The following is a 25,845-nucleotide window of genomic DNA, read 5'->3' on the forward strand; positions in this document are numbered from 1 at the left end:
AAGAAGACTGCTCAATTTGTCATTCTTTCAGTGGGAGGGTCATGACAGATAGGCGCAGGAAACTCATGGATAGGGGTTTGTTAAAACCTACCTTTCAAGAGGCTCTGGATGCTTCAGACCAGGCATCCAAATCCTCAAAGGAATCGAAGAAGTCAGAGCCCAGGTCATCGGCTCCGAGCTCTTCAGTTAAAGTTAGATCACCGGTTCCACAGACTTCGGGGCCGAGTGTTCAACTGTTGTCAGTTTCCGAGCCTCGAGTCTTGGAACCGGTGACGGAGCTCCCTCCCCCGACACTGTTGAGGTCGGCTCCGTCTTCGATTCCTTCGACCCGTTCTTCCAGGCCCCTCTCTGATACTGATGTAGACCGCGTGGTGCAGAAGTTAATGGAGAATACGGCCTTATCCAAACTCATCTCTGTCTCCTCTCAATTGGTGTCGACACTTGAAGGCCTTCCACTGTCTCCATCTGTTCCTCCTCCGAGACCTGTCCAGTCTTCGGAGCCGGAAGAAGCTGAGCTGCTGATTGTGGAGCCCTCGGTGCCAGAACCGTCCTTTTCTTGGTCGGCTCCGTTCACCTCGACTCCGTCTGATCCGGTACCGGAGTCTCGGAGCCGAAGATCCATCCTGGGTTCCGGGACCGAGAGTCGGACCGATATTTCAGTTCCGACGCTCCCTCTCGGGGCCTCGGCTCGGATCGACTCGGTTCCGTCCTCGGGGTCGATGCCTTCGGTGCCTGTTTCGGGGATTCTTCCCATTTCTTCGGAACCGGGAGATACCTCGACTCGGGACCCGGGGGCCTTCGATCTCATGAGGAAGGTGTTGTCTACCCAGACAACCACATCAGCAGATACAGATTCTCCTCCCCATAAAGGTCCGTTATCCTCCTCTGCACCCACGGCTACAGCTAAGCGTCGAGCACCTGTGTCTCAGCCACCCCTGGAGGGTGCCCCCTCTTCCTCGTAGGCTTCTTCAGATGCTCCCCCCGAAGAAGTCCCTAGGAAAAGAGTGTGTAAGAGGAGACACTTAGATTCTCCTCAAGAATCTTTGACATCTGATACTGACTTGGATGAGTCAGAAGGGTCCCCAAAGTCACCTTCAGAAGATGTCTCTTTTTCTGACATCTTGGAGATCCTAAAGCAGAGAGGTGATTGGCAGTCCCTCCCCCCTTCTGAGGATGAGTCAGTCTTGCTGAAGGCATTTGGTGCTAGCCCTTCCTCCTCCTGGGTCACTCCGCCCTTCAATGAGTTAATGGAGCTGATTGCTCGAAGGGCGTGGGAGACTCCTGACACAGTGGAGCCAGTCCCTAGAAAGCCTAATAAGTATATTACTGCACCCCAAGAAAAGGCTTTTCTAACAAAGGGAGTTCCAGTGGACGCTATGGTGGTGGCAGCGGCCACGAAAAAGGAGATGTCGGAATCTTCCTCATCTGTCCATCCCCCTAACAAAGATTCTAGGACTATGGACAGGTACGGGAAGTGCATTTTTAGTTCAGCGGCCTTTTCTATGCGATCCCTGAACTATTTGACCCACTTCACACGACTACAGAGGGATCTAATCAAAGAGCTGGGAGATACCCTCCAGGGTACTACAGATGCTGCTGTCTCGGAGAAAGTTACAGCACAACTCAATACCCTTACATCCATTGTAAACTCGTCCATGAGGCTGATCTCATACGCAGCCGAAGGTTCGAGTAGGGCAGCAGCTTCAGCGATTGCTCTTCGTAGACAATCCTGGATGCGCTTATGTTCATTTGCGGAAGCCTTCAAGTCTTCCTTTACTAACGCCCCATTTGACGGTGCCACTCTCTTTGGCCCCAAAGTAAAGTAGACCCTTACCCGGTGTGAGCAGGAGGGTAAGACTCTGTCTGCTGTCGGAGTCCGTTTTTCCACCCCATCCAGACCGTACCCCAAAGGGCAACGCGGTGGGAAAATGTGGTTTCGAAAACCCCAAGGTTCTTTCCCAGGCACACAGGGTGATGCCCCCTCTAGAGGCAGAGGAGGAGGCAGAGGTGGAAGACGCCGCCCTGGCGGCAGAGGGGGTCCGCAGAATCAAGGTGACAGGGATACCCCCCCTGGAAAACATTTCCAGCACTCCTGAGAGGAGGCCCGACTGTCCTGCTCTGGAGGCAGTCGGGGGTCGCTTAGCTTTATACCCTCAGGCCTGGCAAAACATTACTACAGACAACTGGGTAAAAAGCGTTGTTACCAGAGGTTACAGAATACCATTTCTATCCACCCCCATTCCAAAGAGAAGACTCCCAGATGTGCCGCCCCATCTGCGAGAACCAGCAGCTATAGAAATTTCAAAGCTGCTAGAAAAAAGAGTCATCCAACCAGTCCCAGCGGACCAAAGAGGATTCGGAACTTACTCAAGGTTCTTTTTAGTTCCAAGGAAGACAGGGGACTGGAGGCCGATTCTGGACCTAAGCAACCTCAATACCTTCGTCAACAAAGAAAAGTTCCGAATGGTCACGCTTCAATCGATCCTTCCATTCTTACAGAAGGACGACTGGATGTGCTCAATAGATCTGAAGGACGCATACTACCACATCAAAATGGCCAGGGCGTCCAGAGATCATTTGCGCTTCCGGCTGGGAGCCAGTCACTTTCAGTTTCGAGCCCTGCCCTTTGGTCTGACCTCAGCCCCCAGGGTTTTCACCAAATGCATGGCAGTGGTAGCGTCTCACCTGAGACGCCTAGGATTCCAAGTGTTTCCGTATCTGGACGACTAGCTCCTTTCTGCCACCACCCAGCGTCAACTGATACAGGCCAGGGATTACACTCTACAACTTTGTGTTCACCTCGGAATTTCTGTAAATTTCGAAAAATCTTTACTACAGCCATCACAGCGTATCTTATTCATAGGAGCGGAATTGGATACGCATCAGTTAATTCTAAGGCTTCCTCCAGAAAGGATAGCTTCACTACAAAGCCACATATCTCTTCTTCTGTCATCCAGAAAATCCCCAGCAAAACTGGTACTAAAGGTTTTGGGTCTCATGGCAGCTTCTCTCATTGCGATACCATTGGGGAGACTGCACATGAGAGTTCTACAATGGCTACTGTTTGCTCAATGGTCGTTCCAACAGCTACCTCTGACTCACGAAATTCTGATCACAAATACATGCAAATCTCACCTAGCCTGGTGGCTTCGGACTTGCAACCTTTCCAGCGGAAGACCATTTGTGCTACCCGCACCGACAGCTACGGTGACCACGGACGCTTCCCTGATAGGGTGGGGGGGCATCTTTCAGGGACAGACAGTCCAAGGCGAATGGACCAATTTAGAGTACAATCTGCACATCAATGTTCTAGAGTTGAGGGCAGTGTTCCTAGCGTTGCAACACTTTGCTCCCCTTCTTCCTCTAGGGACTATTGCAGTTCAGACGGACAACATGTCTGTAGTCTGGTACATAAACAAACAAGGGGGAACCAAGTCCTATCAGCTATGCAGAGAGGCCATGAGAATCTGGCAATGGGCGGAGTCCACGGGTCGCTTTCTGATAGCAACGCACATCCCGGGGCCATCCAGCGTCATAGCCGACAGGCTGAGCAGAGCAATCCTGTTGCCGCACGAGTGGTCCCTAAAACAGTCAGTTGCGAAGAAGATTTTTCGCAAGTGGGGCCAGCCTTCCTGCGATCTGTTTGCGTCTCCAATGAACGCCAAATGCAGGAGCTACTTTGCCCTATTGCCCTCCAGGGAAGTCCCCAGGGACGCGCTAGTTCACGATTGGCCCCCGGGTCTCCTGTATGCTTTTCCTCCTTTTCCCCTGATTGCGAAGTTTCTGCAGAAAGCCAACAACCTGCAAAGGACTATCATCCTCATTGCCCCATTCTGGCCTCGTCAAATTTGGTTCCCCTTTCTTCTGGCACACCGCATTCGGGGACCCTGGATCCTGGACCCAGAGCCAGATCTACTGACCCACTCGTCAGGGGCTCCCCACCCCTCGCTCCTGTCTCTCCATCTAGCAGCTTGGCTGCTCCGCTTCCCTACTTAGCCAGGTCTGATCTTCTTTCACCTGCGGTTCAGAATATACTAGTAGCTTCTCATAAAGCTTCCACTACAAAGACCTACACTAGTAAATGGAAGCATTTTGTATTCTGGGCAAATACACAGCAAATGGATCCTGTCATAGCTCCTTTAAACAAAATCTTGGAGTTTTTAACAGAATTGTTCCACCAAGGAACTTCTCCTGCCACTTTAAAAGTGCAATTGGCTGCCATCTCCAACTTTCATGTGGAAGAATGTGGGGCTCCTATTATGGCCCACAGACTTTGTAAGGCCTTTTTAAAAGGGTCTTTCCATATTAGACCACCAGTTAGATCTCCTACATCGCCTTGGAATCTAAACCTTTTATTATCCAAATTGATGTTACCTCCATTTGAACCAGCATCCTCTTGTCCATTGAAGTATTTGTCGTGGAAGACCCTCTTCTTGGTAGCCATTACATCCGCTAGGCGAGTATCTGAGCTTCAGGCTCTTTCCATTAAACACCCTTATTTGATCTTTCACTCTGACAGAGTATCTCTTCGCACTAATCCATCCTTTCTCCCCAAAGTTTGCTCTATTAATAACATTAATCAAGCCATTGAATTACCCACCTTTTTCAAAAATCACTCCAATAAATTGGAGTATATGTTACACAAGTTGGATGTCCATAGACAACTTAGATTTTACTTGGATAGAACAAAGGATCACAGGAAATCTGATCAACTTTTTGTAGCCTTTGCTGATAGCAGGAAAGGTGTAGCGGTTACTAAACGAACTCTTTTCAAATGGTTAACTGATTGTATTATCTATGTTTATGATTCTTCGAATCAAACTTTATCTGTCAAACCCAAAGGACATTCTACAAGATCAGTGTCTACATCCCTGGCTCATGCAGCTCGCCTACCATTAGACACTATTTGTGCAGCTGCCACTTGGTCTAAACCACATACATTCATCTCTCATTACAAAGTAGACAGGGTTTCTAGGGACAGGGCAACCTTTGGTTCCACTGTGCTCAAGAACGTCCTCCCGTGAGTTCCTCAGGAACATGGAGCTAGGGACGCTACCCAGGTGTAAGAACAAACGGCGAGATCAAACACTCTCACATATAGAAGTCATGTCCTTACCATAACGTTCCATGTGGAGTGTTCATCTCGCCTTTGTTCTTACATTCCCACCCTCCCACCCTCAGGAAGAACGTTCAGTTTGGTGCCTGGTCTGGGTTATTTTGCTTCTGCATTTGCAGTTGTTGTATATATATGATGTACATGTGTATATATATATAGATATAAGTGTTCTTGCTTCTATGTAAATTTTTGGGCATGAGTGTGTTCTCTCTCTGACTGCTGGTTTGCTTGCAAACTAGATCTGAGGTAAAGGCAGAGGGGGATTGTGGGTATTAGGTTGTCTCGAGCTTCTTCTCGATGCAGAGCTTGCAAGCGGCCGACACGGAGCCGAGGATCGGCTCCGAACCCAGGTGTAAGAACAAAGGCGAGATGAACACTCCACATGGAACGTTATGGTAAGGACATAACTTATATTTAAATGCATATGTTCCTGTGAAATGTCATTTTCTTGTAGCCTAGCCCAGTTTTTGCATTTTGAGGAATAATATGTAAATACACCCCATCTCCTACTACTGAATTTACATCTGTGCCAACTATTTTCATACATTTCTTCAAAAATCTACATTCCTTTGTTATATCTTCCCTTCTGGGTTCCCCAGACACATCTTCACTGCTGCAAATCAAATTCTAGTCCCCACCTGTAAATAGTATTCCCTGCTGAAAGCTAATTATTTGTCCCAAACTTTTCTTAATCTCCATTATAGCAGTGGTGCAGCGGTTTGTATTATCCCACAGCAAGAGGTCCTCCCATTTGATTCTCAGATGGGGTGCACTCTGCGGAGTCTGCATTTCCTCCCTGCGTTCGTGTGGGTTTCCTCCGGGTGCTCTGGTTTCCTCCCATGTTACAAAGAAAAGTGTTTGGAGCATTTCTCCCCAGGCCTCCGCTGAAAATTGGCTCGTTCCAAGTCGGACTTTCCTGGCAAACAAATATGAAATAAAATATAAAGCAGTTTTAGATGGAATGTAAATACATGCCAGTGTAATCATCCTCCCTTGCCAGTAGCCCCTTAATGCCATTATTATATTTTTTATCCTCTTCTGTCACTACTGGAGCTCCTCTTGCAATTGATGTAAGTACTCCTCTTTTACTTTATCCCAAGTATTCCACTGAATAACTGTCCTGAAAACCTTTCTTTTTCAAATCCACATGTTAATTTCTTTCCAAATGTGTCTCCTGTAGCATAGTTATTTGCACTATACATTTTTTAATATAGTTCACTGCTTTCTTTCTTTTGTATTCATCTGTGAAACCATTGACATTTAAAGATAATATAAAAAGCATCATTATGTTAAAAAGTTATTGTTCCCATGATGTTCATCGTGTTACACTGCTGCAGTCAATACACTTGGCTTATCCTGCCGTCAGGCGGTCCCGCAGTCGGCCAGAGTTCCAAAGTCTTGGTCCGGCGTCGGTTGCTGTCACCTCCTCCCTGACGTCAGTGCGACAGGGGTATATAAGATGCAGCCGACGCCATTTTCTCCGGTCTTTCTTGCCGCGCGATGTATGAAGCAGAAGCAGTTCGCAAGTGCCGGTCGGCCGACTCCTGAGATTTTCATTCCGAATCCAGAACCGAAGTCTTCTAAAAAAGCTAAGTACCCGTTGAAACTTTTTCTTGCCTCAGACCGATGTCAGTAAAAGTTAATAACTGTATTTCTTGTGGGAAGCAAATACCTCATAAGGATTTCCACTCCTATTGTATTCCATGCCTAGGCCCTGACCATGACGTCATTGGTTGTCGGTTTTGTGCTAGGTTTAACAAGCGCACTATTAAACGCCGGTTTGATTTTGCCCGACATTATTTTGGTAGAAAATTCAATTACACCATGCCGTTGGAAGTTCCGACATCCGCAATGCATAAAAAGGACAAGGACAGGCATCCGAGGCCCAAAACTCACGACGAGGCCTCTTCTAGGCCGGTCACCGGTTCTCCGATTTTCAACGAGGTGCCTAAGCAGCCCCTGACAACCACTTCCACAGAACCACAGACCGCATCTGACTCCCACGTGGAGCTGGCTGGGCCTTCGGACGCACTAGGCCTTCAGTTTACCGATCTTAAACCTACAGAGGGAATCAAAGTAGCTGAGCAATCCACAGTTACAGAGGATGTTTTCAGACCTACCCAGTTAACCATTAAACCCTCTGTTAAGTCTAAGCCCACCTTAAAAGCAAAGAAACAGCAACTCTGTCCAGGACAGGTTTCCATGCCTAAGAAACAAATGCTAAAAATGGCCGAGGACCTAATCACCCTGATCAGGGGGTCCCATCCCCCTCCTGATAAAAGGCCCAGACAGGATGCAGACTATGAATCTTCTGACCAGGTGTTCATTTCCTCTGACTCTTCCTCGGACCTAGGATATTCCTTACCCCCTTATGAGGATTCTGATGCTGAGGAATCACTTCCATCAGCCTCTCCGCCTGAGGATTACTCCTTTGGGGAGACCTTACATACCATGAGGGAGCATTTCCATTGGGAAGGTCAGGATTATTCAGTATCCAAGAAAATGCTCAGAAACTTCCTTTTGTTCCCTCAACACAGACCCCTTGCTATCCCACCAGTTCTAGACATTGTGGATGATGTGTACACTGAATCCAGTCTGAACCCTGACTCCTTACCCCCAGCCCCAGTTAAACCTGATAGATATTACAGAGTCCCTGACTCTCACAAATTTCTGTACAAAAGCCTTGTTGCTGACCCTGAAACTATTTCTCAGGGAGCCAAAGGGATTAAGGCCTCATCAGCAAAAAACCCAGTTCCCTCTGACAGAGATTCCAGAGCTTTAGACAGATGGGGAAAGAAGGTATATACGTCTGCAACTTTAGCAATGAGAGCCTTGAATTGCCAGTTTCACATGCTAAAATATTAGCAATTTTTGATGTCTCAGTTGAAACAAAAGATGCTTCCATATTCAGATCCTCCTAACTTAAAAGAAATGCAGAATTTATTGCATGCTGCTGAACAAGTAGGAAAACATACTTTGCAATGTGGGTTTGACTCCTTAGAGGCCTCCTGTAGAGCAGCAGTTACAGGCTCTGTCATTAGAAGGCATGCTTGGTTAAAAGAACATACGTTACCAGATCATGTTAAGGTAAAATTATTGGATGCACCTTTGCAGTGGGATGTCCTGGTTTGAGTTAAGGCAGTGGAGGTATTAAAGAAGATGGAGGATAAGGCAAAATCTATGCAAACTGTGAAATATTTCTTACAGGTTCAGCCTCCTTGTTTTAGCAGAAATTGGCCAACAAAGAATTGGTCCTTTCCAGTCGCAGACAGACCTCAAAGGGGCAGATACAGACGTCCAAGAGGTAGAGGTCAGACACAAGGCCCTTACAGGCCCCGACAGTGGGGCACACCAGGCCAGAAAGAAGGAGAAGACAGGCCTCAACCTTATAAAAAACAGACTCAATGACTTTCCACTACAGCTGCCAAACAGTTCTCTCTTGGCAGCCCCCTTAGGAGGAAAACTGGCACTTTTCTATCACAACTGGCATTGCATCACCAAAGACAAATGGGTTCTCAACATTGTATCTCAAGGTTACAGGTTCCATTTTCACACCCTGCCAAGGCTAAAAGGAATGCCAAATCTGCCACCAAATCAATGGGCAGAGGCTCAAAGACAAATTGCAGCACTCATGGACATGAGAGCTATTCAAAAGGTACCACCACAGGAACAAGGACAAGTATTTTACTCAAGACTCTTTCTGGTTCCCAGAAAGGACAAAGCCTGGAGACCCATTCTGGACCATTCTACACTAAACACTTACCTGGATGTACCGAAATTCAAGATGTTTACACTACATCAGCTTCTTCCCATGCTGGGCAAGAAAGCTTGGCTCGTGACGTTGGACCTCAAAGAGGCATACCTGCATGTCCCTATCAGACAAAACTGCAGAAGATACCTCAGATTTCTAGTTGGTTCAATGCACTATCAATTCTCTGCACTGCCCTTTGGCTTATCTACTGCACCCAGGGTCTTCACAAAGTGCCTGGCACCAGTAATTGCATTTTGCAGGCAAAAAGAAATTCAGATTTATCCATACCTGGACGACTGCCTGATTCAAGCAGAGAGCAAGGACATTCTACTAAAGCATCTGGCATACGTAAAAAAGTTACGTTGCCTGGGGTACACAGTAAACGAAAAGAAATCAAAACGAATGCCCTCACAACAGATAATATTCCTGGGTGCCAGCTTGAACACAACGGCCCAGACGGCTTATCTCACGCCAGACAAGCAAGGACAACTGACTCAATATTTTCAATTAATGGCAACAAAGACCCAACTCCCTGCAAGAAAAATTCTGCAGGCCTTGGGCTACATGGCATCTTGCATACTTCTAATTCCATATGCCAGACTGCATATGAGGAAACTACAATGGTACCTAAAGAGCGTATGGTCTCAACACTGTCAAAGTTTGGAAACAGTTATACCACTAATTCCTTGCCTACAACAGGAGTTTCGATGGTGGGCACAAGCTTGTCACCTCAACAAGGGACAGCCTTTCAATCAACCCACAGCCAGGCAAACACTGACAACAGATGCATCGGACTATGCCTGGGGAGCACACATGGCAGGAAAATGTATCCAGGGCGAGTGGCCCACAGAGCATAGACATCTTCACATCAATTAAAAAGAGATGCTAGCTGTACAAAACGCTATTATGACTTTCAAGAACCTACTGCATCAAGGGCAATTACTACTAAAGACAGACAACACCACTGTTATGTGGTACATAAACAAGCAAGGGGGCACACACTCCTTCTCCTTCTGCAGACAAGCCATGACCTTGTGGAACACAGCTCTAACCTACCAAGTTCATCTGCAAGCACAATTCCTGCCAGGACAGAAAAACACACTGGCAGACGACCTAAGCAGAAACATTATGGACCCACATGAATGGAAATTGAATCCACAAATATTCAGAATGATAACACAAATATGGTGGAGCCCGAACATAGATCTGTTTGCTACCCCAAAGAACTGCCAATTACAGAAATTCTGCACAAGGAGCTACCACCCACAAGCATGGAAAGTGGATGCCCTCTCATTCAGCTGGAAAAAACTACAAGTATACGCTTTCCCTCCTTTACCTCTCCTCCCAAAGGTACTCATAAAAGCCAGGCAGGAAGAGCCAAAAATGATACTGATTGCACCAGACTGGCCACTCCAGCACTGATACCCAATCTTAAAGAACTTAGCACAAGACCCACCCTGGATTTTGCCTCAAATCCCAGACTTGCTGACACAGCACAACAGTCAGATACTTCACAGCCAGCTAAAGACCTTAAACCTAGCTGCATGGAAAATTCCCTAGTCAAGCAAGCAATGCCTCTCTCCAAAGCTGTTATGGATGTCATTCTGGAGGCCAGAAGGCCTAGCACCAGGAAAGCATACTCTGATAAATGGAAGAGATTCTGTACCTGGAACCAAGCGCACAGCCTTGACCCTCTTGTCCCAAACATTCCTCAGATACTGCAGTACTTAACTGAAATGCTGGACAAGGGCCTTTCTTTTTCATCCATCAAGATCCACGCCTCAGCTATCTCTGCTCATTACAACACGGATCCACCAATTTTTTCTAATCCTTTGCTCAAACAATACCTCAGATGGGGCTAAAAACATAAGACCGCCCCGTAGAGCACCTACACTAACTTGGGACCTCAACTTTGTTTTGGAAAAATTAACTCTACCTCCTTTTGAGCCAGCTAACACAGCAGAAATAAAATACATCTCTTGGAAAACTGCTCTGCTACTGGCAATTACATCAGCACGAAGAGTTTCAGAATTACAGGCACTAATGGCAGTGGAATCTTTCCTCATCTTCCACCAGGACAGGGTGTCTCTAAGAACTAACCCTATGTTTATGCTAAAGGTGGTATCAAGTGTGGCTCTGAACCAAACTATCCACTTGCCAACTTTTTATCCAAAACCACAGAACAAAGGGGAAAAATTGCTACATTCTTTGGACATTCACAGACAGTTACGCTTTACTTGGACAAAACCAAAGCTTTCAGAAAATCTAAGCAATTATTGGTAGCATACGTTGCAGGAGCACAGGGAAAAGCCATTTCAAAGCAGACTATTTCAAAATGGATAGGACACTGCATATGTTTCTGCTATACCCACCATGGGAAACCTGTACCTAGCAGCATTAGATCACACTCCACCAGGGCAACAGCCACTTCAACTGCCTACCTCAGAGGAGAACCTACCAAGGATATTATGGAAGCAGCAACATGGAGTTCTGTGCATACCTTCACCAAACACTACCATTTGCCTTTATACTCCAAATCCAGAGCTGGCTTCGCCACTGCTGTACTGCAGGGCCTTATACCCAGCCCTAATGCCTTATACATCCAGCCTCCCTACCTCAGCTTTGGGATTTCACCCAAGTGTAATGACTGCAGCAGTGTAACACGATGAACATAGTACAGTTTTGTACCTACCATAAATGTAGATGTTCGAGTGTTGACACTGCTGCAGTCCAGCTTACCCTCCCTCCTTCCCCTCTTACTTTCTGGTACTTAACTAGGACATCTACCCTTTTTACCTATGGGGAGTAATCTAACAATGGTTGCTTGCTTTTCCTTTGTGTTGTTTACTAGCAATTTGAATTGCCTACCTATTTGGGGACACCTGACATCTGGGGCAAGAAAAACTGAAGAAAATGGCGTCTGCTGCATCTTATATACTCCTGTCGCACTGACGTCAGGGAGGAGGCGACAGCAACCGACGCCGGACCAAGACTTTGGAACTCTGGCCGACTGCGGGACTGCCTGACGGCAGGATAACCCAGATGTAATGACTGCAGCAGTGTCAACACTCGAACATCGACATTTATGGTAAGTACAAAACTGTACTTTTTATGTGTAACAGCTTTTTTAAGTATCTAGTTTCAGATTTTGTGTTGCATGCATACACTAATGTTTGGCAGGTTGATCTTTTATTCAGTTGCTTTTTGTCATATCCATTTGAGTCCATGTCCCATCTTACAAAACCTTTTGTTTTATGGAAAGCCCTCAAACAAAAAAAAATACACCCCAGTACACCTCTAACACCTATTTACTTAAAACTAACATACAAAAGTTTTTCACAACATGTTAGCCTTTTTCTGAACTATCCTTCTGATTATGTCAGTTATAGAACTCTGTACTGATAGACCACCATTAATGACGTACATTTAATACAAAAATTAGTTGGTTGTAATTACAACTAAGTGTGGCTCCAGAAAAGCCTCTTACTAGAATGTGACTATAAGAGATTAGTTTGTCACATGCTGCTGAATGTACAGACAGTGACCAAACTTAATTCAATCATGTGCCTTGGTCCTTCAGATACTTTTGCAAAACTTATTTTATTTATTTTTGTAACATTTGTTCATCGGCAAAGTCTGACTTGGAATGAAACCAATTTTCAGTGGTGACCCGAGGAGAAACGCTGTAGATGCATGTTTTTGTAATGTGGGAGGAAGCTTGGACACCCAGAGGAAACCCACACAAATGTAAGGAGGACATGCAGACTCCACACAGAAGGCACCCTAGCCAAGAAATCGAACTGAAGAACCTCTTGCTGTGAGGCGACAATGCAACCGCTGCGCCATCCAAAGAATCAAGAAAAACTGTGAAAGGTGGTTTATTTTTAATGGTTTTGCAGACGGTAGCATATTACTCTGAGGGTTATAAGCAGCTCAATTTCATATTGTCACAAGGTTGTGGTAAGTTAGTTTTCTTGCAATGTCACTATTAATTTGCAAACATGGCATCTTTTTAATACTTTTTCTGCCACAACGAATCCCAAGGTTCATAGGTTGATACTAGGCTATCAGCCCAAGGGCCTATACAAGCCTAGCTATAACAATTCCCTGGCTATTTCTTCCCACAATATTTACTTCCCTGGACCCCTGTCTAGCAGGGTGACTGACGTGATCCCTGGGGTGAATTTCCTATCTCCCATCCAATCGTCAAGGTTCCTTTTGAAGAGGGCCAAAGAGGCACTCTGCTTGACATGTATGGGCAGTCTGTTCCAGAGTCTGGAGAGTCTCTGGGTCAGGAACCTATCCTTCCAGCTGTTTTGTTCATTGTGGTGACAAGGTTTAGATCCCTGGAGCGTGTGGCTCTGAGGGATTGGGATTTCTTTAAGTGTGTCATGTCCAGCAGCTCTGGGTTTGACATGGCCTTGTATGTTAAGCAGAGATCGCCTCTGAGTAAACAATATGTGACAGAGTATAGCTGGAGTTTTTTTAGATGGTCAGCATAGGGCATCTGCTTTAGGCCTGTCATTCTTTTAGTGAGGTATTTCTGCAGCCTTTCCAGTTGTTGCAGATGTCTTGAGAGGTACATACCAAACAGGGCGTTGTATTCTATAATGGGTCTAATGAGGGATGAGTACAGTGAGACAATGACTACCTTTTTTCTGGATGAAAAGCCCTTAGTGATGAGGTGTGCCACATAGAAGGATTTCCTGACTGTTGTGGCGATATGGTTATCAAAGGTGAGATCACTGTCCACCTGTGTCTCTAAGTCTCTTATCACACCTTCGGTGTTTGGTGTACTGCCACCTATGTGGTAATTCACGGGTACATGTTTTTTTCCCCAAAGGAGATAACTGTACATTTCTTGTCATTGAGCTTGAGCCCATGGCTCTGGCACCAAGCATCTGTTTCTGTAAGGCCTTTTTGTAGAATATCCACATCATTGGCGATTCAATAATGGCTCCCAGTTTGCAGTCATCTGCGAACTTTGTTAGCCAGAGTCCCTTAGTGTTGGTCTGTATTTCACAGAAGTAGATGGCAAACGAGCGGTCCCAGGACCGAACCCTGAGGTACTCCACTTGTCACTTGTCTGGAGCAGGATTTGGAGTTGGTTACTTTTACAGTGTGGGTTCTGTCAGTAAGCCAGTTGGCAACCCGTCGAGTGACGGAGGGATTAATGCCCAGCTTAGTAAGTTTGTCTATGATTCCATTGTGGGGGATGATGTCGAAAGCCTTGGCGAGGTCTAGATAGGCTGTATGGACAACCTTACCCTCGTCCACAGCTCTGGAGACTGATTTGAAGAAGTCAGTCAGGTTTAGGAGAAGGGGACAAGATCGGCCCTTCACAAACCCAAACCGGGTGGGGTCCAGTGTTTTAAGGTTGCCAATGTCTTTGTTTATAAGTTCCATGATAATACGTTCCATGGCTTGCAGATCAGGCTTGTCAGACTGATGAAGAGGTAGTTCCCAGGATACAAGGTGGATCTCCCTCTTGTGGAGTGGGATAACTGTAGCTGTGCGCCACTCAGTGGGCACAAAGCCTGATGTGAGGCTATGATTAAACATGACACTTAGGTGAGGTGCCAATTCATTTTGTAGTTTATGTAGTATACAACCCGGGATGTCGTCTGGTCCCATGGATGCTGTTATTCTTAGCTTTGGAGAGTGCGATTTTTACCTGTGTGGCCGGTATTACCGGAATTTGGCAATCTTTCGGTGTTGAGATGGGCCCTTTAGGGGGTGAGAGTGGGGTGAAGTTGGCGCTGAATCGATCTGCCAGGAATTGGCAATATCCTTGGGATCAGTATATTTAATGCCATTCTGTTGTAGCTCAGAGCAGGAATACTCCAGAGCATGCATTTTGAAAATTCCAAGGACTGTAACTGATCCTTTGAGTAGCACAACTTCCAAGTGCCGATGCTTGTACGTAATATGGTTTAAGTTTGAGGTTGTGGTGCTTTGGAGTATTCCCCCTCCTCCAAGGTGCAGCTGTGTTGTAATTAGTACATATAAATAGCAGGGGTGGTGAGGGGTGAAGAGAGACAGGACCTCCCTGCAGAAAACTTTAAATAACATACCAGTTCTTCTTTCGGCTTTTCCCGGTTAGGGGTCGCCACAGCAGAACTCCAGTCTGCTAATGATTGGCAGTAGATTTTTATGGTGCCAAGGTGCCAGCTCAACGTCCAACCTTCAATGAAGGCACGCCCATTTCACGCATGTCTTTCAAACTCCACTTGACCGCGGGGAGGACATGCAGACTCCACATAGAAGGCGCTCCAGCCGAGAATCGAACGGGAGAACCTCTTGCTGTGAGGTGACAGTGCCACCGCGGCTTAAATAACATACCAGTGAATTTTGAAATTCATAATTTTAAATAGCACTGCTCTTTTTTTTTTTGGTCTTGCACTTTTGATAAGGAGCCATTCTGGATATGTTGTGAGTTGGCCCAGTGTGATGAATCCAGTCTTTTTATTCCCCAACTGCACTTCTACTTGCTGTTGTCTACATGCTGCTGTTTAAATACCATATTTTTGTATTTCAGGATTAGATGTTTTAAGCATGGGTTTCCTGTGTCAGTACCTGGAACATTTCAGTAAAAGGAAAGGCCATGTAGCCTGACTCATTGGTGCAGAGCAATGGAGTCCTGAGTGTGACTCTGACAGCCAGAGTTCAGTTAGTGACCCTGGCTCTAGAGGAGCCAAGCAGGAGTGAAGGTGTGTGGCTCTTTCACCTTTCCAATTGGGGAATAGCAGGGGTTTGCATGCATAAAAGGCAGTATTATATCCCTAATAGAGACAAAAGTGACCACTGTTTATGTTGCAAGGGGTGCTAAAGGGCTGCTTGGAGGGAATACCCCTTGTGGAAGCTAGGGAATGTCCTTTGCCATCACCCCTTTGCATATTTCCCCTTGCTGCCTTGTTGAGTGCATTCAGCATTAGGGCCAGGAAGAAAAACAACAAAATTGTGAGCTACCCATGATGATGGCTGCCTGGATGATGAGCCAACCCAGTCTTCTCTCTCCCCAGTGAGAACAAATGGGCTGATAGCCCACTTGAGGGTTTGATGATTGGCAGGTAACATGGGCAAAATGCACACAAAAAAAACAGCAACACTGCTGTGCCGTAGGAATTGCACCAGGTGTGCATTTTATAATATCCAAGTAGTTAAAGGGGTAGAGTTACAGCTATATGGGTAGTAGGTCCTGGGTTCAAATCCGTAGCAGGCAGAATGTCTGTAATGTACTGACCTATTTTAATAGGGAGGGAGGTTGGTATAATGGTTAAGGTGTTTACCTTACAAACGCAAGGTGCAATGTTTGATTCTTATGTGGGGTAACTGGCTAGGCTTAAAATGGCCCACAAGTCCAGTTAGCCTGGTACTATTCTATGAACCTACTAGACATGAAACTTAAACTGACTTTTGATTGCAGATCCATTGGGGGACAAGTTATTCACAGATCAGTTCCTGTACCCACCTTTCAACATGCACACAAGCTGATATTTTGATATTAAGTCCTTTAAAATAGACGCATCTAAAATTAAAACCTTGCTTCTGTAGTCTGTTCACAGAGCGCTTCTTATGTTTTTTGTTAACTTATTAAAGCCTAGAAGAGAGGGTGTTGTGTGCTTATTTACTTTAACACAGGAATGGGTACCCCAGGCTTAAAGAATGACCAACTGCATGCAGGTGTACAGCTGGCAAACCTTTACACAGACACTGAGGAAAGAACAGGGACTTAGAGATGGGATTTGGGGGAAAAGCAGAGAAGCAGTGCTCACAGCAACATGAAGATAAGATGTATAAGAGGGAACACACTGAGTGAGATTAGAGAAGTGTCACTGTGATGAGACAGGCAGCAGGACTGATGGTTATGTGACAGGTCTAGGCGTTGATTACAGAGGCAGTGAACAAGAACATAGAGTGATTGTTTAGTTGTAGTATAGTGGTGACTAACTTGGAAGAGTTGAATACTGGAGACAGCAGGAAGTATTAGCATGATTATGAAAGAATAAAAGTAGATTACAGTCTGCATTAGAATTAAGGGCACGTTGGTAAAGCTAATAGGGAAAGTTGCTCATTGTTTTCTGCAAAGTTTATCCTTGTGCATTCGCTGAGGTAGGTGGAAGGTTTAAGTCAGTTTGCCAAATGTCATATAATTCATACAACACCAAGCACTTGTCAAACCTTAACATTAATTGTGTTTTCTTGGAAGGATCTGTAAAATAAAGTAAAACATAATTAAAATGGAACTGGATATAGCATGTTTATCATTACTTGTTTGTAGGACTGGAAGCTTTTATACCAAAATGTAAACTGTTTTTTCTCACTCCTTACCCCCCAATATCTGACCTCCAATTTGGTTTGGGCAGTCATCTGAAGAAGATGTGAGCCAGTTTGATTCAAAGTTTACACAACAAGCTCCTATTGACAGCCCAGATGACTCAACACTAAGTGAAAGTGCCAACCAAGTGTTTTTGGTAAGTTTAAAAGAAAGATTAAAACTGTACTTCTTTATTTGGTTTCCTTAACAAAATGGTTTTAATTTTCTTTTCCATTGCTTAATGGCATTGAGTATTATTTTGGCAATTGCTTGGTGTGTGTCTTACGTTGACACTTTGAATTACTGGTATGTTAAGTTTCATTTATAAAGCAGATAACAAGGCAATATTTTTAATTTTTATAATGCAAGGTAAATGAACTATTTGGTTTGCAAATAGTTGCTGTGAAATGGTCAAGAAGTGAGTCTATTTGATGCAGAATTTGAAATAGCGATCTTGTTAATAAAATGTACTGTCAAGTCATCTATCTATGACTAGTATTTCACACTTAGGTTGACTTGGCAAGCTTTGCAGAGGTCTGTACATAGCTTAGCTTTGAGCTTCTAAACAGATGAAGCCGTGTAGCTGTAATAAGTGTCCTAGTTATGGGTTTAATGTACTTCTGTGAAACATATATATTCACGTTATTATGTGTATATTATAGATGTACTATATATAGTTGGGGGTTGATTGCAGTTTTAATTATCCCTTACTTGTAACACTAAATAAAATGCTGTATTGTTACACTTTCAGTTTTATATTGTTTTCTCTTAAAGCTTATTTGAAAAGAATGTATTATTTGAAAAAGGAAATTAAAAAAGTATAAATGAGAAAAAGAGATTAGAAAAAGGTAACCTGATGATATAAGTAAATGTAATTATCTTAATTATATGTATTGTTTTTCATCAATGCTAATATTTGTGATGCAACACACCCATGAAGGCCTTTGTGACTACGCGTACAAGTTGCATTAAGGATAGATTTAAAAAATGACTTTGGCATAGACATTAAATTTTATTCCAGTTGTAATTTTATTAGATACAAAATGTGTTCCATCTGTTTTTACTATTCATTCCACATCTTTGTCATTTTACATATGTATTTATAAACAATTTTGATAACCCTGTGTGGTGTGAAAATGCCCTGTGCATGTGTTTCTCAAGAAAGTTTAAACAGAAATAGTAGTAGGGGATCTTTAATATCAAATATTTTTCAGCTTCCTTCAGATCAAAGTCTGTTTTTTTCATACAAGACCAATGTTTGCTAGATATAATATTTTATTTAAACAACAATATAGACTATATTTCAGTTAATTTTTTGTAGCATTTGTATTTTCTCTTGAGTTTCTTAATTGCTGAATATATACTGAATATGTAACTGTTTTAAAAGATCTGAGTTATACTTCTTTGGTATATTTTGCAGTGTTTAATACCTTATTAATAATTAAAGAATTAAACCTGGGTTTTAGCTCTACAGTTAACCATAAAGCTTTCAGATTTTGTGTGGGTAACCTTATAAAACCAAAGGTATTGATAATAAATTTTAAATATAACCAATATCTAAGTAATATTTTGATATAAATTATTTTACAGCATTACTTATGTAAGAAGAGTGTGAAGTTATTTGGATAATAGGATCATAGGAAGTTACTAGGCTATTGGCCCTGAGGCCCTTATAAGCTTAGCCAAGAGTTTAGCCAAATCAGCACCAAATGCCCCTGTCTGGCATCCAGGGGTATATTTTCTGATGTTATGTTGTCCCATCTCGCCTTCATTCTTGCTGGTTGGGTTTGGAGCCGAACCTCGGCTCTGACCAGGCCCTTTTGAAGAAGGTAATCAGGCCTCAAAATCGGACAAGACAAAAAAGTCCGCTTCGTCGGCTCCAGTGTCTGACCCATAAAGCAGTCACAAGGATACACAATCTTCGGAGCCGAAGGTTCTCAGTTCCGACCAACCTGGCCCTCCCTTGGTTCCATCTGAGTCTTCGGAACTGTTGCGGAGCTGAAAAAGGAGTCAATCACCGTCATTGGAGCCAATACACTCGGTGCTGCATTATTACAGTCTGTGGCAGGTAGTCACAGGTCATCGACCCATTCCTCTCAATCCTCAAGATTATCTCACGATGACGTGGAGTGGGTGGTGAAGAGCTTGCTGCGGATGTGGGCCCTAGCAGAAATTCTTTTGAGCCTAGCCCATCGGATCGTGGAGCCAACCACTGTATCTCAGATGCCATCTGTTCTCCTCTGACTTGGACGAGTTCGGAGCCAGTGTGTCAGGAAGTCGTTGTGCTGGAACCGGCAGAGCCAGTAATCACCCACGATATCTCGGCTCTGACGTCTGCTCCGATCTTGTCGATGCTGTCTTCCATCAAGAGATCTGGGAGCCGACACTCCCTGGTTGGCTCCTGGGGGGAGTCAAATCGGACCCTTGTCGGAGCCGACTCTCCCACTCGGCACTTCGGCACAGGTGAGTTCGGCACCCATATCAGCCTTGGAGCCACCCTCCTCGGTGCCGGGGAGATCTACCGGTCCTTCGGGACTGGAGTCTCTCTCGACCCAGGATCGCAGTGCCTTCAAGGTGATGTGGAGTGTGCTCTCCACTGAGTCTGCTCCACCTTCGGCTCCAGCCACTCTTCCCCCTTAAGAGCCAGCGTCTACTGCTTCATCATCCCTCCATCAGCCCCAGAGTAGAGAGTCAGTAGGAAACCCCAATGGGTGGAACCTCCTCTTCCGACACCTCCCCAGAACATCCCCCTGAGGAGGTCCCTCGGAAGAAACAGTGTAAAAGGAAGCACATAGACTCCCCCTGAGTCTGTCACTTTTAGTACCGAAATGTAATAAAAAACACCCGATAGCTGACTAGACTAGAATAGACTCCGTGTGCCAATACGTATGCCAACTTGGTTGTTCTCAGTTGGGAACAAAGTCGTCTTTTCAGCCACCCCTCTTTTTCTAAAATAAAAGTATACAAACGTTTTGTGGATGATATTTTTATCATCTGGGAGGGAACGGAAATTGACTTTAAGGATTTTTTAACTTATCTAGAGACCACTTCTTCATTCCTTAGATTCACTATGGAATATTCCCATGAGAAGGTACATTTTTTAGATACAACACTTAGCATTACTGATGATGGCTCCATAATATCAACACTTTATAGAAAGCCTACTTGGAAGAATACCTTATTAACCTTTGATAGTATGCATCCCAGGTACATCTTCCCAGGGATAATTAAAAGTCAATTTATCAGGTTAACCAGACTTTGTAAAGATAGCAATGACTTGCATATTGAAGCTGACCGTTTGGAAGAACTCTTTAGTGAGAGAGGTTATCATCCAGGTTTAGTTAATAATATTAAAAATAGCATTATTAAGAATACACAGACAGTTAATAAGACCCCTAGATATGTGAACAAAGAAAATACAGTTACACAAACAAATCATGTTGCTATAACTCTGAATTATACTAGCAACATAAATAGTATAAAGGAAGTTTTCTATAATAACTGGAAGATTTTAATTATGGATTCGGACACCAAATTTATTGTAGGAGATAAACCTCATTTTATGTATAGGAACAGCCCAAACCTCAAACAAATTTTGTGTAATGATATTCACTCTATCCATCCAACATCTATCCTTACTAGTAAAAGAACAGGTACTTTTCCTTGTCATAGTTGCAATAGGTGCAGCTTCATTTCTGAAGTACAAGAGTTCCAACATCCTAGTATGAACTATACTTTTCAACCAAGATTTTTTGCAACTTGTACCACAAAAAATCTCATTTATCTTGCCACTTGTAAAAAATGTCAGGCTTTTTACGTAGGGCTAACAAAAAGATGTCTGAAGGACAGAATATATGGTCACATTTATGATATACAGAGAAAAAATGACCTGAATGCTCTAGCAAAACATATAATAGAGTATCCTTTACATAAGTTTTGCTTTAGAGTTTTAGAGATAGTTACAATTAATAAGAGAGGTGGCAATAATGCCACACATTTAAGTAACAAAGAATTGAAATGGATCCTAAGACTAGGTGCCCATATACCTCCTGGTATAAATAGTTATATTTCTATAAAACCTGTTCTAGAAACTAGATGAGTTCTTACGCATAATCATACACATTATTTAGACATATATTTATAAATACATTTTTTAAGTAATGTGACATGTATATTTATTTATATAGAACAACATTTTATATCCTATTTATAGTAATGATATTTATTTATTTATTTATCCATTCTTGAATAATTTATTTAAATTAATTCATTTAAATTATATTCACTTTTTATATCGTACATTTTTATTTATAATATTTGAATCAATGTCAACATGTGTTTTTATTGTTTCTATGTGTTGACTGTTCCTGTACTTTTCATGCATATGTTATATATTTTATATTATGCATTTTAACATATCATCAATGGATATTTATAACTGGTATGAATGCCATGTACCAGTTCCAATTTTCTCTTTTTCCCTTCCCTCCCCCCCCCCTCCTTTTTCTCCCTTTACCTCCCCCCTTCCCTTTTTGCCTTCACTTGTTTTGTGGTTACTCAGCTATGAGATTCATCTATCACAGTACATTATCTATAAGCATACACTTTTATATTTCATGGTATTTTGCTCAACAGCATTTTTCGAATGAAGTATATAACATTAGTTAACTGACATTTACTGTTGTTTAACTGAACCAAAGATATGATGTGTTAGCTTGATTCTAAATTGAACGTGAACCTAACTTAATTGAATTTAATTGAATGCATTCCATCTAATTAATTAATTATGGATCTCAACTTTGGCGCCTTTTCTGATATATAAGCAGTTTTTAGTAATTTTATATTGTCTGATGAAGCGTAGTAGGTACTATGCGAAAGCGCTCACATTTTAATAAAATCCTTTTTCGATTACTACCGGACCATTTTTGGATTTTTATTAGACTGTTTTATGCTGGCTCCATTTGGATTTATTATTGTGATTTTGAACTGATTCGTGGTGAGAGAACCTGGTATCTACTACTTTTGGTACCGACTTAGATTCAGAAGGGGCCCTACGGTTGCCCTCTGAGGATGTCTCTTTTTCAGACATCCTTGAGATCCTTAAGCAGAGGGGCAGCTGGAAATCCCTCTCCCCTTCTGAGGATGAATTGGTATACCTGGAGGCATTTGGCTCTCTCCCCCTCCACCTCTTGGGTGTCTCCACCCTTCGACCTGCTCCTGGGTGTTGTGAGTCGGAAGGTGTGGGACTCTCCGGAGTCAGTGGAACCCATTCCGAAGAGGCCAAATAAATTCATTATGGCCCCAGAGGATAGACAATATTTAACAAAGGGAGGTCCAGAAGATGCGATGGTAGTGGCAGTGGCCACAAAGAAGGAGTTAGCTGAAACTTCTGCATCTGTCCATCCACCGAACAAGGAGTCTCGTACGATAGACAGATATGGGAAGCAAATGTTCTCCTCAGCGGCCTTTACCTTATGGTCGCTGAATTATTTATCACATTTCACCCGACTCCAGAGGGATCTCCTGAAATAGCTGGGAGATGCCCTACAAAGTGCTACAGCCCAGGGTTTATCGGATAAGATAAATTCCCAGCTTGTGACCTTAACTTGTATTACAAACTCCTCCGTGTGCCTCATTTCCTATGCAGCCAATGGAGCGAACAGGGCAGCAGGCACAGGAATAACTCTTAGGAGACATTCCTGGATGTGCTTTTGCAAGTTTGCTGAACCCTTCAGATCTTCCTTTATTGATGCCCCTTTTGATAGCTCGTCCTTGTACGGGCCGAAAGTAAACGAGACTCTCACCAGGAGCCAGCAAGACGTCACCCGTCAGAGTGCATTTTTCCACCCTACCAGACCTTATCCTAAAGGTCAGATGAGCGGAAAAATGTGGTCCCGGAAGTCCAAAGGAGATTTGCCGGATGCTCGTGGTGATCCTTCCCCCAGGGGCAGCGGGGGGAATAACTATGGAAAATGCCATCCACGCGGCGGGGGGGGGGGTCCGCAGAACCAGGGCGACAGAGATACATTCTCCGGTCGGCCCTTCCAGCGCTCCTGAAAGGAGGCCCGACTGTCCGCCTCTGGAAGCAGTCGGAGGAAGACTATGTACCCAGAAGCCTGGATGAAATTGACTCAAGACAAATGGGTACAGTCCATTATATCCAGGGAATACAGCATTCCTTTCCACTGTCCACTTCATCCATCAAAGTCTATCCCAGACATTCCACCCGGTCAAAGGGATCAAGCAACCCTAGAAATTCAAAGGTTTCTAGAAAAAAGAGTCATCCAAGAAGTCCCCACAGACTAGATCGGATCCGGAATTTACTCAAGGTTCTTTTTAGTTCCAAAAAAGACAGAGGACTGGAGACCAATATTCAATCTCAGCAGACTAAGCAAGTCGGTAAAGAAGGCAGAGTTCCGAATGGTAACACTGCAGTCTAAACTCCCTTTTCTGGGACAAGACAATTGGATGTGCTTTAGATCTTCAGGACACGTACTACCACATAAAGATATATAATAAAGATGGACAGGCGCTCCAGAAGATTTTTATGCTTCCGGCTGGGAGCCAGCCATTACCAGTTCAGAGCTCTGCCCTTTGGCCTCACTACAGCCCCCCAGAGTGTTCACCAATTGCATGGCAGTAGTCACGGCTCATCTGAGACTTCAAGGATTCCAGGTGTTTCCATATTTAGATGACTGGCTCCTGACTGCCATCACCAAGCACCTACTAATCAGAGCCAGCGACTCCACCATCCATCTCTGCTCAGAACTAGGCATTGCTATAAATACAGAAAAATCTGCCTTGTTGCCATCACAATGTATTACCTTTATTAGGTGCAGATTTAAACGCAAACGATATGGTAGCAAAATTGCCTCGAGAGAATACAAACGCTATGCAGTTAAGTATCTGTCCTACTCAAAAAGAAAAAGGTACAAGCAAAATTCATCCTCAAGGTCTTAGGCTCAATGACAGAAGTGATAACACTAGTCCCACTGGCATGACTACACATGCGGATATTACAGTGGCTGCTCTTCGCTCAATGGTCCATACAGGAGTTACCCATGTCTCACAAGATTCTCATTACGGATGCCTGCAAGAGGGACCTACTATGGTGGCTTCAGTCCACTCAGGTAACAATGGGCAGACCATTTGTACTTCCCAACCTGTCGCTACAGTAACCACGGACGTGTCTAAGATGGGGGGGGCATTATCTGGGACAGACTGTCCAAGGGGTATGGAAAGATCATGAGTACCATTTGCACATCAGTGTCCTAGAGATGAGAGTGGTGCTTCTGGCATTGCAAGCATTTCAGAACTCTCTTCCCATGGGGACTATTGCAATTCAGACAGACAATATGTCGGTGGTATGGTACATCAACAAACAGGGGGGAACCAGATCATATCCCCTGTGTCAAGAGGTCCAGAGAGTTTGGCAATGGGCAATTTCTTCTCAGAGCTTTCTGATGGCAACGCACATCCTGGGGAAATCAAACGTAATAGCAGACAGGCTAAGCAGAGCAATTCTCATGCCTCACTAGTGGTCCCTAAATCAGGAAGTTGCAAATCAAATTTTTCGGAAATGGGACCAGACTTGATGTGACCTTTTTGCCACTCCATTCAATGCCAAATGCAGCAACTACTTTGCCCTCATTTCCCCTCTGGGAGAGTCACGGAGGGATGCACTCGTCCATGATTGGCCCCTGGACTTCTTTATGCCCCCATTTCCATTGATTCCGAAGGTTATTCTGAAAGCCAAGTCATTGAGTCGCAGGTTAATTCTCATTGCTCCATATTGGCCTCGTCAGATTTGGTTCCCCTTCCTTTGGCCCCACCTTCAGGAGCACCTGTGAATCCTGGACCCAGTGCCAGATCTTCTGATCTATCAGTCAGGAATGCTCCATCCTGCTCTTCAGAGCCTCAAGCTGATGGGTTGGTTACTCCACTTCCAATTTTAGCCAGGCTTCCAGAATTATTCCCTGCAGTACATCACATTCTGGTTTCCTCACACAAAAAGACGACTGGGAAACTTTACGCAAGCAAATTGAAGAAGTTCTCTTGTTGGGCGGAGAAAAAACATATAGATCCCTTTACAGCTCCTATACCTTCAATTTTGGAATTTCTAACAGAAGTCTTTAATCAAGGAGCAACAGCAGCCACTATTTGAGTACAATTAGCCGCTGTATCAAATTATCATGTGAGAGACCTCGGAGCCAATGTAATGTCCCATAGATTATGCAAAGCTTTCCTCAGGGTACCTTTCTGTTAAGACCACCCTTAAGAGAACCTCCTCCCCCATGGGATCTAAATTTAGTATCATCATCTCTGATCCTTCCTCCCTTTGAACCAGCATCTTCTTGTTCACTAAAATTTTTATCTTGGAAAACAGTCTTTCTAACAGCAATTACTTCAGCTAGGAGAGTTTCAGAGTTGCAAGCCTTGTCTATCCATCGTCCATATTTGATTTTCCACAAAGTTAGAGTTTCCCTCAGAACAAATCCTTCCTTCTTACCAAAAAGTTTGTTCTGAAGCAAATTTAAACCAGTTAATACGATTGCCTGTGTTTTTTCCTAGCTATGGCAACAAGGCAGAATGTAAGCTTCACCAATTGAATGTGCATAGACAGTTGTGTTTTTACTTGCACAGGACCAAAGATATCAGAAA

The 25,845-nt window shown here is 43.9% G+C and overlaps 1 protein-coding gene across 1 annotated transcript in view; it reads left to right on the forward strand.

Moving 5' to 3' along the window:
- RPS6KB1 (ribosomal protein S6 kinase B1) overlaps nucleotides 1-25,845 on the forward strand; it is a 1,830,003-nt gene that overhangs the window by 1,693,279 nt on the left and 110,879 nt on the right. The window contains exon 12 of the mRNA XM_044054533.1: nucleotides 17,234-17,341. Within this exon, the coding sequence (XP_043910468.1) occupies nucleotides 17,234-17,341 (108 nt within the window). The remainder of the gene's footprint in view (nucleotides 1-17,233; nucleotides 17,342-25,845) is intronic.

Source organism: Protopterus annectens, chromosome 13.part0 (genome assembly GCF_019279795.1).
Source record: "Protopterus annectens isolate FY-2018-M chromosome 13.part0, PAN1.0, whole genome shotgun sequence".
Lineage (NCBI taxonomy): Eukaryota > Metazoa > Chordata > Ceratodontiformes > Protopteridae > Protopterus > Protopterus annectens.